This window comes from Myotis lucifugus, unplaced genomic scaffold, assembly GCF_000147115.1.
Source record: "Myotis lucifugus unplaced genomic scaffold, Myoluc2.0 scaffold_316, whole genome shotgun sequence".
NCBI lineage: Eukaryota > Metazoa > Chordata > Mammalia > Chiroptera > Vespertilionidae > Myotis > Myotis lucifugus.
The window spans coordinates 843,326-858,286 of NW_005871364.1; the positions used below are offsets into that span (position 1 = coordinate 843,326).

Here is a 14,961-nt window from a genome sequence, read left to right on the forward strand (position 1 = left end):
TGGCAGGGGGAGGGGCTGCAGGCAATCAGTGTGGTGGGGGCACATAGGTGAAGGGACGGCCAGGGGAATGGGCTGCGGGAGGTTGGACAGCTGGCCCCACCCCCTATTGGGGTGGAGAGTGCGATCATGGGTGGGGCCAGCCTGGGGGAGGGGCTGCGGGGCCTATCGTGGTGGGGTGGGCCAATCAGGGGCGGGCTGGCTGGGGAGAGGGGCCGCAGGAGGGTTGGCTGGCCGGCCCCACCCCCTGATCAGGCCAGTTCACTGCCACAGGGGGGCATCATAGAGACCAGTCATCGGTCATTCTGGTCGTTACAGATGCTGGCTTTTTTATATATATATATAAAAAAAAGATGAGAAGCCAGCAAGTTTACTAGAACAAACTCAGAAACTTTAGGGATATTGTTTATTGAAAACAATTATTTAAATTTTCAATAGAAAAAATTTAATAAAGAAAAAGGATCACCTATAATTCCTCTGCCTTAAAATGAGAAACTCTGTTGTTTTATACTATTTTTCCATGTTTTGATCTATTCAGTATCCTAATTAGCTTATTCCCATATTGTTGGAAATTTATATACTTTCCACTTTATTTTGAATTATATCCATGGGACTCATTCCTTAATTAAAGAGTAGGGATATATTAATGGTACATATTCTCATATTGCTTTCCAAAAAAGTTTTATTAATTTACATGTATAAGTATACCAGTTTTACCCTTAACACTAATCATTTCTTTAAAACTACTGTTTATATTTTTTTGATGGATAGAAATTTTGAGAGCGGAAAAAATAACCATTCAACAGATAATTTTACTGCTAACATTTTAATGAATTTTCTTTCTCTTTTTCTGTGTGTTTAAACACAGTTTGGTTCAAATGGCATAAACATTTCCCCCAAAGTTTAATGGCTGCAGAGTATTACCTCATGTGAATGTACCATAGAACAATGATAAAGAGTGTTGGGACTAGATTCACAGCAGAGAATGAGGTCTGCCATTTACTAGCTATGTGATGAGGAAATTCAGTTGACCTATGATTCTTTGACTTGTATTATCTGTAAATTGGGATATAATAGGGCCCAATGTCTAGGTCAGTGATGGCGAACCTAGGACACGTGTGTCAGAGGTGACACGCGAACTCATTTTTTTGGTTGATTTTTCTTTGTTAAATGGCATTTAAATATATAAAATAAATATAAAAATATAAGTCTTTGTTTTACTATGGTTGCAAATATCAAAAAATTTCTATATGTGACACAGCATCAGAGTTAAGTTAGGGTTTTTCAAAATGCTGACACGCCGAGCTCAAAAGGTTCGCCATCACTGGTCTAGGTTGAGGATTGAATAAAATAATGCATGTGAAGCATATTAGCATGGTGCTAACATGCAGTAAGTATTGAGTAAAAAATAACTATTGAAACTAATATTTAAAAAACATTAATTATGTTTGGATATTTTAGTTATTTTCAGTATTCTGCAATTGTAGCTAATATGTGATAAACATCTTTGTGCTTAAATCTTTGTCCATATTTTAGACTACATTTTTAAAGACTTTTTGATAGTAATTAGGGTAATGCTATGAGATAACATGCCAATGCTCAGTGACTCAACACACAAAGTTTCTGTTTGCTCGTCTGAAGTTAAAGTGGGTATCTTGATTAGTAGAGGGAGGAGGACTTCCATGTGAACACGTAGGGATCAGGTTCCTTCCATTGTGTGCAGTCCTCTACAATCAGCTGATGGTTGGGAGAAGAGAAGGGAATACGGCACACAGAAGGTTTTCATGGGCCAGATCTAAATGTAATGTACATTTCTTCTACGCGGATTCCACTGGCTAGAACTCAGTTACATGGCCATACCTAACTGCAGGGGAAGATGGGAAATGTTTAGTTTCTTCCTAGGGAAGAAGAGAAATGGTTCTGTGAGTAGCTAGCCAGTCTCTGTTGCACACTCACTGGTTTCCATAGTGTTTAGTTCTTTAAAACTCAGTATTTGCTACCTATGTGATAGCTTAAAAATAATACCCTTAATATATAAAAGGTTTATTGAAATCCACAAGTAAAAGACACACATTTCAATAACAACAAAAGAGCAAAAATAGTTGTAGGAGTCACAAATAGAACACTTTCCAATGACCAATCATTCAAAATGTACCTTTTACCCTCACTAGCCATCAGTGAACTGTAAATTAATATAAAATATCAGGATATTAAAAATATAAAAATTAAAATCAGCTAGCAAATCAGCAGGTTTTTCTTAATGAAGAAAGGTATTGATGATGAAGTGAAACAAACTTATAAGCTCCTGCTGGTCGTGAAAAACGGTACAGCCAAGTACTCGGATGGCTGCTGAAGAACAGTTTGACCGTTTACTTCTGTAAATATGTTCAAGAAAACACTTATATGTGCACCTAAAGAACTTATACAAGTGTATTTATTACAGCAGCATTTAAAATAACAACCATATGGCAATATAATGAATGTCCAACATTAGGGTTTTGTTTAAATAAAACAAGGTGTATCTACAAGATACACTATTATGTGGCTACCAAGTTAAGTTTTCAAAGAATATTTAATTCACTGGAAAATGCTTATGATAGATTTAATATAAGAGCAGGTTAGGAAACAACCCCGGCCTTCTGAATATTGTATGTCTGTGTGTATGCCATAGGCACGGGGAAGAACTTGGAAGGACGCAGTCGCAGTGGCTGCCTCACAGGCAAAGGACAAGAATTAGGGTTATGGTGATTTTTCTTTTCCTTTTTCCTAATTTGTATTTTCCAACTTTTCTACATTGCACATGTTACTTTTACAACTTAAGCAATGTAACTTTAAAATCAGACCAAAGTTTAAAGGAAGAGTTGGATATGATTCAATTCACGTTTTTGGGTTAGAGTATGTTTTCAACACCTTTATCATTAGTTTTCCAAGTGAAATAAACATAGGCCTTCTAAAGCAAGTGGAATGTGACTCTCTGGTGGTGTTTTTTTTTTTTTTTTTAAATAACACACCTAAGGTTATACTGATGTTTTGCAGATTAAAAAAAAAAGGGTGTGTAAGAATTATATGCTTTATTTCATAAGTGTACATAGCTCACTAAGATGATCCTGACTATAAAGTGTATTTTAAGTCTTTTATTAGATGTAGTTGCTGGTCTCTAGAGCAAACGTAACTGAGTAATAGTAAAGTCTTTGCTCTCATTTTCCTTTTTTTGCAATTTAAACTTAAAAGACAAATATTGAATACCGCTCCTAGTCATTATTTTCTGTGACATTTGCTTACTTGGAAAGGAACAAAATATTGCCTGTGAAAGAAACAAATCCCTTTCAAGACATGCAGAGTGTGTGCTCCTGTTTGCATGACATGTGAAAGGTCAGAGAAAACGGAATAAATCGGAGGGGAAATCCTTTCTTGCATTAAAGGATTAATATTCCAAAAGCAGGGGCACAATAACCTTTTATAATTCCTTCACTTGACTTAAATGAAAAGAAGAAAACCTTAGCACATACAAAATGCTTGGAGAACTCCCCGACGGAACTGCCAGTGACCTTATTCTCCTGTCTGTTATCCTGTCAGCGGGACTGGCAGGCGTGACATCCCAGAGGAGAGAGGCGGTGATACAGTTCAGGGCCGGGCAGATGTGCATGAATATGGGAAGATGATTTCTGACTGCGTGAGCGCGTTCAATATAGAACGTTCCCGATTTTCCTGAGGAAAGCTGAGAAAGGCCTAGGCGCAGTATGCAGATGGCTTCAAAGACGGCCTGCTTTTGATCCGCCGTGAACCCAGCCTGTGGGTCCGCCCGTGCAGCTTTGATGTAGCAGCCTGTCTGCTCATTTTCCTTTTCTCTGCTCAGCGTCCTAAATTCACTGCCTTGCCCGGAGAGAGCAGGCTCATGCCGTTTACTAACCCGAAGCACAAGTATGCTTTCTTTTCCTAAAACCTGCAAACATGTTACTGGCATCTGGGGAAGATGACCATTTTGCTTGTTTATTTATTTATCCCTAGCAAGAACACAACAGTAATACACTTATCTACTGAATAGTGTACCTGCCATGTATGAGTTGAGTTATAAATGACTTGACTTGAATATAAACAGTCTGGCTGTTCCGGCAAACAATACTTGTTTATATACTTTTGTGCTTTTTTAAATTTTTAATTAATTAATTTAAAAAATGTTTGTATTGATTTCAGAGAGGAAAGGAGAGGGAGAGAGAGAGAGAGAAACATCAATGATGAGAAAGAATCATTGATCGGCTGCCTCCTGCACGCACCCCACTGGGGACCGAGCCCACAACCCAGGCATGTGTCCTGATCAGCAATCAAACCGTGACCTCCTAGTTCACAGGTCGGTGCTCAACCACTTGGTCATGCTGGCTGGGCTATATGCTTTTGTTTTTAACAGGGAAAGTCAAGATTCTGCTGATGGAATTTGGTGTCACATATTTCATGAGCATCTAAGACTCCCTAGAGTGATAACGTGACTAGTGTTAGTGTGACTCCTGTCTTGAAGACCGATGCTAATGGCTTTACATAGGCTAAATCTTCATATACCAGCCGCTTGAAACACAATCCCCCAAAAACCAGCGAGATCGCCCAGTGGACAAAGGCATGTCGCCCTGTCTCCCATAGGCTGCTGCTTTGCTCTCCACCACAAACCTTTGATCAATGTTTGTCCCAACTCCGGGCAGACAATCACAGACTGTGCTGAGAGTAATGGAGTGAGTCAGGAATCTAGAAAATGAAACAGCTCATTAGCAAACAGCGTGAAACCAGAGGGAGACAGCCAGGGCAGTCAGGGCAGAAGTGAAGGCGTGACTCGGAGCGCACGCCCAGCCGTGTTCTTGTGTTTCAGTGTGGCACGGCGGCCATGGAGTGCGTGCGGCAGTCCATCAGCGAGGTGCTGGACTTCATGGCAGACATGCACACGCTGACCAAGCTGAAGGTAAGCGCGCTTCCACGTGCCCGTCTCTTAGGTTAACAAAAACAGTTTGAGAGACTGAAGCAGACCAGATGGGAATTCACTGTTCGCTGGATGCGCCCAGGTCTGGGAGGCTGAAGCACTGAGTCCCGCCTCTGCACAGAGTGAAAGGAGAAAGGAAAGGATGTTTGCGTGGCATCGGCCATGTGCATAGCTTTACTTTGGCCATTTATTCAGTTCTCACGATGCCCCTGTGGAGGTGTTACCCCCATTTTACAATTGTAGAAACCGAGGCCTGAAGTAATTTGCCCAGATCACTCTACTGATCTGTGGTGGAGTTGGGGCTGACCTAAGACTGTAGTGACCCCCAAACCATTCGAACTGCGCTATGCCAAGTAGCCTCATTTAACTACTTAGAGCAGTGGTTCTCAACCTTCTGGCCCTTTAAATACAGTTCCTCATGTTGTGACCCAAACATAAAATTATTTTCGTTGCTACTTCATAACTGTAATGTTGCTACTGTTATGAATCATAATGTAAATATCTGATATGCAGGATGGTCTTAGGCGACCCCTGTGAAAGGGTCGTTTGACCGCCAAAGGGGTTTCGACCCACAGGTTGAGAACCGCTGACTTAGAGCCTGAGTTTTCTCATTTGCAAAACAAGTCTAGTGATACCTACCTTTGCTAATGGTGACAAGGTTTAATGTGAAATAATGTATGTGAAGAGACTTGTAACCTGTAACACATTATGCAAACGTAAGCCATTTATGGTTTTTATCTGCATTGAACCTGTCTTCTTCAAGAAAATAATTAAAGACAAGGGATAGAACAAACTGTAATTCGCAGATGGGCAAGTTCCCAGGGACTTTGTTGAGCTTATTGCTAGTTGTGCAGGGTGCAGTGAATTGCTGATGCAGGTCAACCTCCCTGCCACGGGTCCACTGAAAGATTGATAGTCTGAGCAATTTGAGGCAGGCCCTGGACAGAGGGCAGAAGAGACTCTAACAATGGTCCAGCGAGCAGCCAGACTGCAGTCTGGCACTAAATGATTCCTTTTTGATAAACAGGATCTAGTCATGCCAGAAGCTCGTCAGCTAAAAATATGGCCCCTTTACCACCCAACACAGTGGCCAGACTCTGCTCAGATGGTCTAAGTGTTTCTTGGGACAGCAATAGATCTGCACATCCTAGCGGAAAGTAGAATCAAACTTTAAAGTGATGATTTCTCAGGCTATCCAAACCCAGTCATTCCCAAGGAAGCTCCCCTAGTGTTTGATCACACGCTGGTTACTGATTGCCGAATCGGGTTGCCTACACTTAAATGGCTTCCATGTACAAAGAAGAGGGGACAATTGTGGCCTAAATATTTTTAGCTCATTTTATATAGCCACTTTCAAAATAAGAATAAGAAGCATCCATGGTGATCTAAAGGTCGGGGACTACAGACATAATCCACCTCTCTGATTTTCCTTTGTATTAGCAAACAGATGAGAAAGGTCAAGTGGCAAGTGGCTTATCTAAGGTCATGCGACTAAGACAGAATGAATGGGTCTACTAGAACCTAAGTCTTAACTCCAGTTCAGGCCTCTTTCCACTCACTAAGCCACACTGAGCAAAGACATTTTTTCTGAATTAATTCAAAAAATATGTAATAAGCATCTATACTGTACCTAGCACTATTCTAAGCATTTAGGATGCAACAATGAACAAAAACAAATACATTAGCTGCCCTAATTTAATTTATAGTCTGGTAGTGGAGGCCAAGTTTAATGAAAATTTTATACAAACTAAAGTAAAATTGTGACTTTCAGAATTGCATGAAGAAGGGGTAGACAGTGGCATAAGAGCTTCTAATAGGATGATAGGGCCTAGCCAGGGAGGAAATCGGGGAAGGCTTCCTGGAGGAAGTGACATGTAAGCTAAAATCCAAACAATGAATAGTCTATTAGGTGAAGAGAGACTGGAACAATATGTTAGGCAGCAAGAACAGTGTGAGTGAAGGCCAGTAATGGGAGGGAACCACTGTAGTGGGACCACAAAGATGAAGAGGTAAGATGCAGAGCTCTGCAGTAGCTAGGTCATTCTAGGCATTTTAGGTTATGCAGAAGAATTTTTTTTTTCTTTATCCTAAGAGCAGTGGGAAGCCATTGACGGTTCAATGGGTTGTATGCTTGGGAGTGGTGCTAGAAGGTGTGGAAATGGCAACCTGGTCACTTTAATGAGTGACCTGGAATGTCTCAGCCAAAGTCACAAAATAGCATTTGGTTTGTAGAACCACATGAAGGCGTGTTCCCAGCCTCTGCATGAAGATACCTTTGGCGGACACCTCAAAGTGGGGCTGGCTCAGATCGCAGCCATGGAAATCTCCCGGGGCAACCACAGAGATAACAAAGCTGTGATTCGCTATCTGCCTTGGCTCTACCACCCCCCTTCGGCAATGCAACAAGGGTAAGACCCTAATTACTCCAGGGCTGAGGTACATGAGGCAGGAAGCACCCTGAGTTCCTTCCTTGGGCTTCGTGAGAGCAAGTGATGCACTGAAGATTCAGGGGATGGAATACGCTTGGTTGGAAAGACGGGAATTGAGACCCCTCTGCGTGCTTACTGGCTGACCCCGCAGCATTTCTGAGCTTGAGTACCTCATGGCATGGCGCCAGTAAAAGGAACTGGTCTTCCACAAAGACCTCAGTCACCCCGAGGGATGGTGGACACTGGAGCTTTATCACTTTAACTCTTCATTTCAGCTCATTAAATAAGCCCACAGGTATCTACTGAGCACTCAGAGAGCTTCTGTGTTCCATGAGCTTAGATTGTAGCCAGAACAAGACCTACAGCAGAGATGAAATAAGAGTGCAAGGAGGTGTGACCCCTGATCCTACCTCTGAGGGAGGCTAGGAAGAGAGGCGCCCGTGGGTGGTTTATTAGGGAACTCCAAGCAGGCTCCAGCCTGCCACTCGGCTGGTGAACTTCCTGGCTGGAGGCAAGGTTTGGAATGGGGTGAGGAGGGCAGGAGACAATAATTGGTGAGCGGGGAAACAGTGGCTGTGTGTTGTACCTTCTCTATTCCCTCCCCTCTAGTGGGGATGTCAAGCTTTCTAATGAGAGGAAAGGGAAGCATTTAGAAAGAGACCCTAGTCAGAAAGGCAGTAGGCTTGTGGAAGAATGCTATTTAATCCCGTGTCACCAAAGGCTGCTCTTTGCTCGGGAAGCTTAGATCCAGGATTAAAGTGGGAAACAAAAAACCCCCCAGATACACCATTTTGTTGGCACTGTCACCTTGGTGTTTTATTTTATGTAACTGCCTATAAGACCACGCTTTTAATCCCTTCCCTCCGTACGCATTCCTTGAGCACCCAACGAAACAGACCATAAAATCACCTTGAACACTTCCTCCTTCTCAACAGACCGAAAGAATTCATCGAGTGTGTCTCCCACATCCGTCTGCTGTCCTGGCTGCTTCTGGGGTCCCTCACTCACAACGCCGTGTGTCCGAACGCCTCCTCCCCCTGCCTGCCCATTCCTCTGGATGCAGGCTCCCACATTGCGGACCATCTTATTGTCATCCTGATTGGATTCCCAGAGCAATCAAAGGTAAGTGATTCCTGCGAGATTAAGACCATATGCATCGAAATTGCTAATGGAAACCCTTATCAGCCAATTATGGTTTTTTTGAGAAGAAAATGCATCTTATCACAGGCCCTCCTGTGGATATTAGGAAAGTGACTTTGTGCTAATGCCTTATTTTAAGTTGTTTAAATTCCCAGACTATCTTTTCTTTCCCCTAAATTGTTTTCGGTTTACTTTTATGAAGATAAATTATGGAGGCAAGCAAGAGTCAGCTTCCTAGGCATTTCTGTCTGAAAATAATGAAGAGGAATAAGAGGCTAGAAATAGAATAAAAATTCTGTGATCAGTTTTTAGAACCAGATATGAAGTGGAGGAAGATTTATGCTCTACCTAATTCTTCATGCACTATCTTTTCAACTCAAATCTCTAGGGATAGAGGGAGATACAAAGTGAAACTAAGAAGGCAGTTGGGGACTCACTAAAGTACACATTAGAATCACCTACACAGAGGAACTTTGTAAATTGCAGAGACAAATGACGAGCTGCAGGGAATAAAGGAAATGCAAGGCAGGCGTCAGCCCTGAGCCAGTACAAGCAAACTGGACTCATTGGTACTAATTAGCTCCGAGGAGCCAAGGCCCCTTCACAGAGCTCAGACGAATCCTGGGAGGTCATGGTGGGTGGGGGCCAGGACCAGCTGACTCTGTGACAAAACAGAGCACCCGTCCCAATGACCGGGAGGATGTCTGCAGGAGAAATAAGCCAGCCAGTTTCTAATATTTCAACCCAGATCGGTGTTTGATTCTTAGGTACTTTGCAATTTTGTGACCTTGAAAAAGTTACGGAACCTCTCTGAGCTCTGGTTTTTCTTCCGTGACATCGATGAGGGGATGGGTTGAGAATTAGGGAGGTGACCTATGAAAAGTGTCTAGTACAGTGCCTGGGACATTGTAGGTTCCCACACAATCATTGCTTATCACCGGTAGGAATACTGCTGCTATGGTTACTACTACCAATAGTAGGGCTGTAATTATTAAGTGCCGGGCAGTGTGTTCATATCCATTGCCTCACGTACTCCTAACCACAGCTCTTTGAGGACGGTGCTGTTATCCCCATGTTGCAGATGAGGAAACATCCTGAGACGGTAGAGCAAGTGTTCTTCCTAATGTAGCTTAGGGATGGGAATGTCAGTTTTATTAAAGGGCAAGGGGGTGGGTAGGTTTATTCTGTAAACTCAGGCGTCTTCTCTGACGAAGTAAAGAACAGCTTGCTCCCTGGAAGGCCAAAGCCGCAGGGGGAGGGCTCCCGGGAGCAGCCCCACCCACACCCACACGAGAGGTAACAGCTCTTCCTCTCCTTCCTCCTCAGACCTCCGTGCTGCACATGTGTTCCCTCTTCCACGCGTTTATCTTTGCTCAGCTCTGGACCGTCTATTGCGAACAGAGCGCGGTAGCTACAAACGTCCAAAACCAGAACGAATTCAGCTTCACCGCGATCCTGACGGCCCTGGAGTTTTGGAGCAGGGTGACCCCCAGCATCCTCCAGCTGATGGCCCACAACAAAGTGGTGAGTTCACAACGCAGCTTCCCTCTTGGCCGGAATCTCAAAACGTGGAAACCACTCCCAGTCCTCACTCTGCCCGCCTTAAAGATCTCAGCTGCAATATTATAGAAATGGATCGATGAATTTTTACTTTGTAAACTGGGTGTTCGACTCACTAAGAATTGTGATAAAAAACAAAGTTAACAAGGCAGTTGAGTACAAACAATTTTTGTTTTCTCTGCCTAAAGCCAAAGGAAATGTAGGTGAAACTTCTGCCTTTGAGAGCTGTTTCGATGCTATGCATTCCGAGAATTAGGAGGGGGATTCATATTTTAAAAAAAACAAAACAACCCTAGCAAATTAGGTCCCCACACGTGCTCATTCCATTCCACTCAGGGCTCAAAACTGGAAAAGAGCCACCTTTTTGAATTATCCACGAGGACCTAAGCTCCCCAGTCTTCAAACCCAGTTCCACTTTAATGTAGATGGCTCACCACGTGAGGGGCTGCTCCAAACTTATTGGAAAACATCTGGGATCTGGTTAGCATGAGCCACGTCATTGAACATGCGTGGATTAGTCCTCATGGATGGGGTCCGGGTTGGGGGGTGTACAGAAGGAATTTACAAGGGAGTCCTTTAGTTCAGTTCATGGCTTTGGGAGAGGATTCTGGGCTGGGGAAGCTGCCAGTGTCTTGGGTGTGGGTTGAATTCCTATCTGCGAGGTGCAAGGGCTGGAAGAACCCGACAGGCTCAGAAACCCAACACCGCACCACCCACAAAAGGCACCCCAGAAAGGGTTTTTGAATGAAAATTAGTCTAAGAAATATTTTCTTTTAGTTCTAATTGGAAAGGAGATCATATATTTCCTTTAGTGAAGCACGTTCTCTAGAGAAGCAGGTGTTATTAGACAATTCTGAATGGGGAGAGATGGTTTAGTTCAGTTGAAAGGACATTTATGTGGAATTTGAGGTGCACAGACAGCTCTGACTGCTGTGGAGATAATTACATTTATTGGATCATAGTGCCTGGGACTGAAGAACTTGGAGATGAAACCCTCTGTTCTGTTATTTTACAGAAGATAAAATGGAGACCTCTAACTTCAACCAGAGATTCAAAGTTTCCTTCTATTGTCATTCGTTTTTTGATGCCATTACTACCTCTCCTTCAAAGCTCTTTTGATATCCAAATGTCACAAGTGAATTTTGTGACAATGTTATAAATGAATTTGAATTAATTTTATTCTGAAAATTTCTTCCAAGCGAGAAAGCCCGTCTGGTAGAACCCCCTGGAGTGTTTAAAGCCCGGCCGTAGGGATTGTCCACAAGATATCACCGCTCCTGCGTTTCTGAACTGTCTGAGCATGGCTGCCTTCCCTCAGAGAACAAAGGCTCAAGGACAGAGAGGCCCGACAGGAAACAGTCCCTCCAGATGCCGGCACTGGAGAAAGGACGGAGGGGGAAGGTGGGGCAAGGGCCGAAGCCCAGAGTTCTGTGGTTGGAAATGAAGGAAGCAGAAGCCATTGATCCGCTGGTGTGAAGCACAGAGCAGATGAGCGAGATCAATACCCGAATTCCCGTGGCAGCCCCGAGGGGGATGAAGGCTTGGCGGTTGGGAGACCTCTGGAGTTTTTAAATTCCGTTTCTGGTTGAGGCTTTGGAGGGGAACAAGCACCACTCCTGTGGCCCCTGCGGTCCTTGGGCAGACGGACGTCTCGGGCACAGGGTGGGGCTCCGTGCTGCGCTATCTGCACCGTGTCTGTGTTACTGGAAGTGGAATTGATTTCGGTGTTTCTCGTTTCAGATGGTAGAAATGGTGTGTCTCCACGTGATAAGTCTAATGGAGGCATTGCAAGAATGCAATTCAACAATTTTTGTCAAGGTAGGAAAATCTTACGATTTTTATAGATTCTTTCTTGCTGCTAAAAACACATGTGGATTCATTCGAATGTATCTTCTGAAGAGGAAAGAAAAGTGATTTAATTGTAACACCCAGAGCTGGGGGTGGAGGATTCAGGCTTCACTATTCATGTTACTTTTTTCTCTTGCTCCACCACTGTGAACGGCTCTAACTGGATTAAGTATGTCAGACCATGATTGCATACAACACAAGCAATTAAAATGTTAACTGGCAATGCTGATCTGAAAATGACCCTCACCTCACCTGTTGCCAAGATATCCAGAAAACCAAGGAAAATAGTCTGTGATTGACTTGTTAGCTGGTATTTTTCTCTAAGATAAATTAATTTCATTTCCAGTATTACTATTCTAAACCATTGGACAGTATATGAAGGTAATCTAAGCATTTGTCATCTATCCAATGACACTAGAAACATACCAGTGCCATAAAAAGGTAAAAAAGTAAAGGAGAACTTGGTTTCTCACTTTATCTTTTTATTTTTTCCTTTCCCTTCTATCATTCCACCTCTTTGTCTCACCGAGTCTTTGTCTTTCCTCTTCTGGTAGGACTTCTTTTTTTACTTCCAACCTCAATATTCCATGATCTCAGCCATTATCAGCCCCACCCACCCCCACCCCCGGCTCCAACCCCGAGTGCATCAGTTTGGAACCTTATAACTTGCTATTTTGCTCCTTGGTTGACTCCCTTCTCTAATAAAGGACACTTGTTAACTCATATGATGCTACAGAAAAGCAGCCCATTTTCGGGGGAAAACTTGACTGTTATCAGAACACTGCAACGTAGCTGGTTTGAATGATAGTCAGTAGCAAAAGTCAATTCTATAGAGAAACTCTATGATGGACACTTGGATGGATGATCATATCTGATTTTATCTGTCACAGCTTTATTGAAGTATAATTTATATACAGTAAACTAGACATATTTAAGGTATCCAGTTTGATAAGTCTTAACATATATTACACCTGCGAAACCATTACCACCATCAAGATAATGAACATCTTCATCACTCCCTAAAGTTTTCTCATATCCATTTATAATTCTACTCTTCCACCACTCCCTGTACGCCACCTTCCCATCTCCAGGTAACTCCCGATCTGCTTTCTGTCAGTCTAGGTTAGTTTGCATTTTCTAGAATCTATATATAGAAAAGGCTAATATGCTAAGTGTCCCTCCATTGTCCGACCGGTTGCGATGATGCGCACTGACCACCAGGGGGCAGACGCTCAAGGCAGGAGCTGCCATGATGCGCACTGGCCATTTACAAAGAAACGGCACTGCACCTGGTGCTGACAAAGCCACACTCGGCTTCCCCCAAGTGGGAGACAGGCCCCACCACCACCCTGGAGCAACACCCCACCAAATTGCAGCCGAGACCCCATGGCACAAAATGTGGCCCACAGCCCAGCCCAGCCAGGAAACGGTCGCTGTGGGCACCGGGTAATGACGTCACGTAACAACACCTGGTTTCCTCTCCCTAGCGACAAGCCTCCTTGCAGTTTCTTCAGCCCAGGAACATGACTTGCTTTTTAGCCAGGTGCAAACATTTTACACTTTAACCAAATGTCTGTGAAGCATTTTCCCATGCCTCATCTCATTTCATCCTCACAGAAATCCTGGAGTAGGTAGATAAGAGACTCGTTAGAATCCTATTTTCTTTTCATTAGCCGGAAAATAGAGATTTAGAAAGTTTAGAAACTTGACCCAACTGAAAAGAAGAAATGGTGGACCTTGAATATGACTTCAGGTTTTCTCACTGTGCAGAATATAGTCAACACTGCTGCAGTTAAATATTTTATTCTTTCTTCTCCCTGCGTGATCTACAATAATAATGTGCTTTGTGTTGATATTTACTGCTTCGTTGCTGATAATTACCTGAAAGATAATTTGGGGTGCTTCACTGGGCTGGAAAAAGTTTAGCTAAATCAGAAAGCAGGCCTATTTAAGCAAGTTTATCAATACACTAGAGGACTGGGCACGAAATTCATGCACGGGTAGGGTCCCTAGGCCTGGCCGGTGATCAGGGCTGATCGGGGCCTTCTGGCTGCTGGCCGGGCCTTCCTTCCCCCAGCTGCCAGCTGCTGGCTGGGGCCTTCCTTCGTTCTGCGCTGACCCTTGGTGGTCAGCGCACATCATAGTGAGCGGTCGAACTCCCGAGGGGACAATTTACATATTACCCTTTTATATAATAAAAGGGTAATATGCAAATTGACCCTAACAGCAGAACGATGAGGAATGACTGGTCACTATGACACACACTGACCACCAGGGGGCAGACGCTCAATGCAGGAGCTGTCCCCTGGTGGTCAGTGTGCTCCCACAGGGGGAGCTCTGCTCAACCACAAGCCAGGCTGCCAGCTGCCAGCACAGCAGTGGTGGCGGGAGTCTCTCCGCCTCCTCAGCAGCACTAAGGATGTCCGACTGCAGCTTAGGCCTGCTCCCCACTGGCAAGTGGACATCCCCTGAGGGCTCCTGGGCTGCCAGAGGGATGTCTGACTGCCAACGTAGGCCCGATTCCCCGGGGAGCGGGCCTAAGCCAGCAGGTGGACATCCCCGAGGGGTCCCAGACTGCGAGAGGGCACAGGCCGGGCTGAGGGACCCCCCGAATGCCTCTAGTATAGGATATAAAGCTCTTGCTTATGCCAATCACACGTGTGTGTTTTCATCTGTCATTATTGATTGTGAATTTGGTTGACACTTCTATTATAGAGAAAGGGTGAATAGCAATATTAACATATTTCTTCTAATGAATTTCTTTTCAATATACATGAATTTGTGCACTGGGCCTCTAGTTTTATATAAGTGGGTTCATACAGTATATTCATTTTATTCTGCTTTCTTTCACTCAGAATAATTATCTTGAGCTTAATCCATGTTGTTGCATGTATAAGTGGGTCCTTTCTTTTTGTTTCTGAGTAGTGGTACATTATATGGAATACCACCGTTTGTTTACTCATTCATTGGTTAGTGGGTATCTGTTTCTAATTTGGGACTATTAACAAAGAAAGCTGCAATGAC

At 43.7% G+C, this 14,961-nt stretch overlaps 1 protein-coding gene across 2 annotated transcripts in view; it reads right to left on the reverse strand.

Moving 5' to 3' along the window:
* The window catches only part of PRIMA1 (proline rich membrane anchor 1), a 95,342-nt gene that overhangs the window by 21,781 nt on the left and 58,600 nt on the right, over positions 1–14,961 (reverse strand). The window contains exon 5 of one of the 2 annotated variants that reach the window (XM_023764090.1): positions 11,018–11,982. The exons of the other annotated variant lie outside the window; for it this stretch is intronic. Coding sequence (XP_023619858.1) covers positions 11,928–11,982 — 55 coding nt within the window. The 3' untranslated portion in view covers positions 11,018–11,927. Of the gene's footprint in view, positions 1–11,017; positions 11,983–14,961 lie in introns of those variants that run through there. 2 annotated transcript variants of the gene reach the window in all.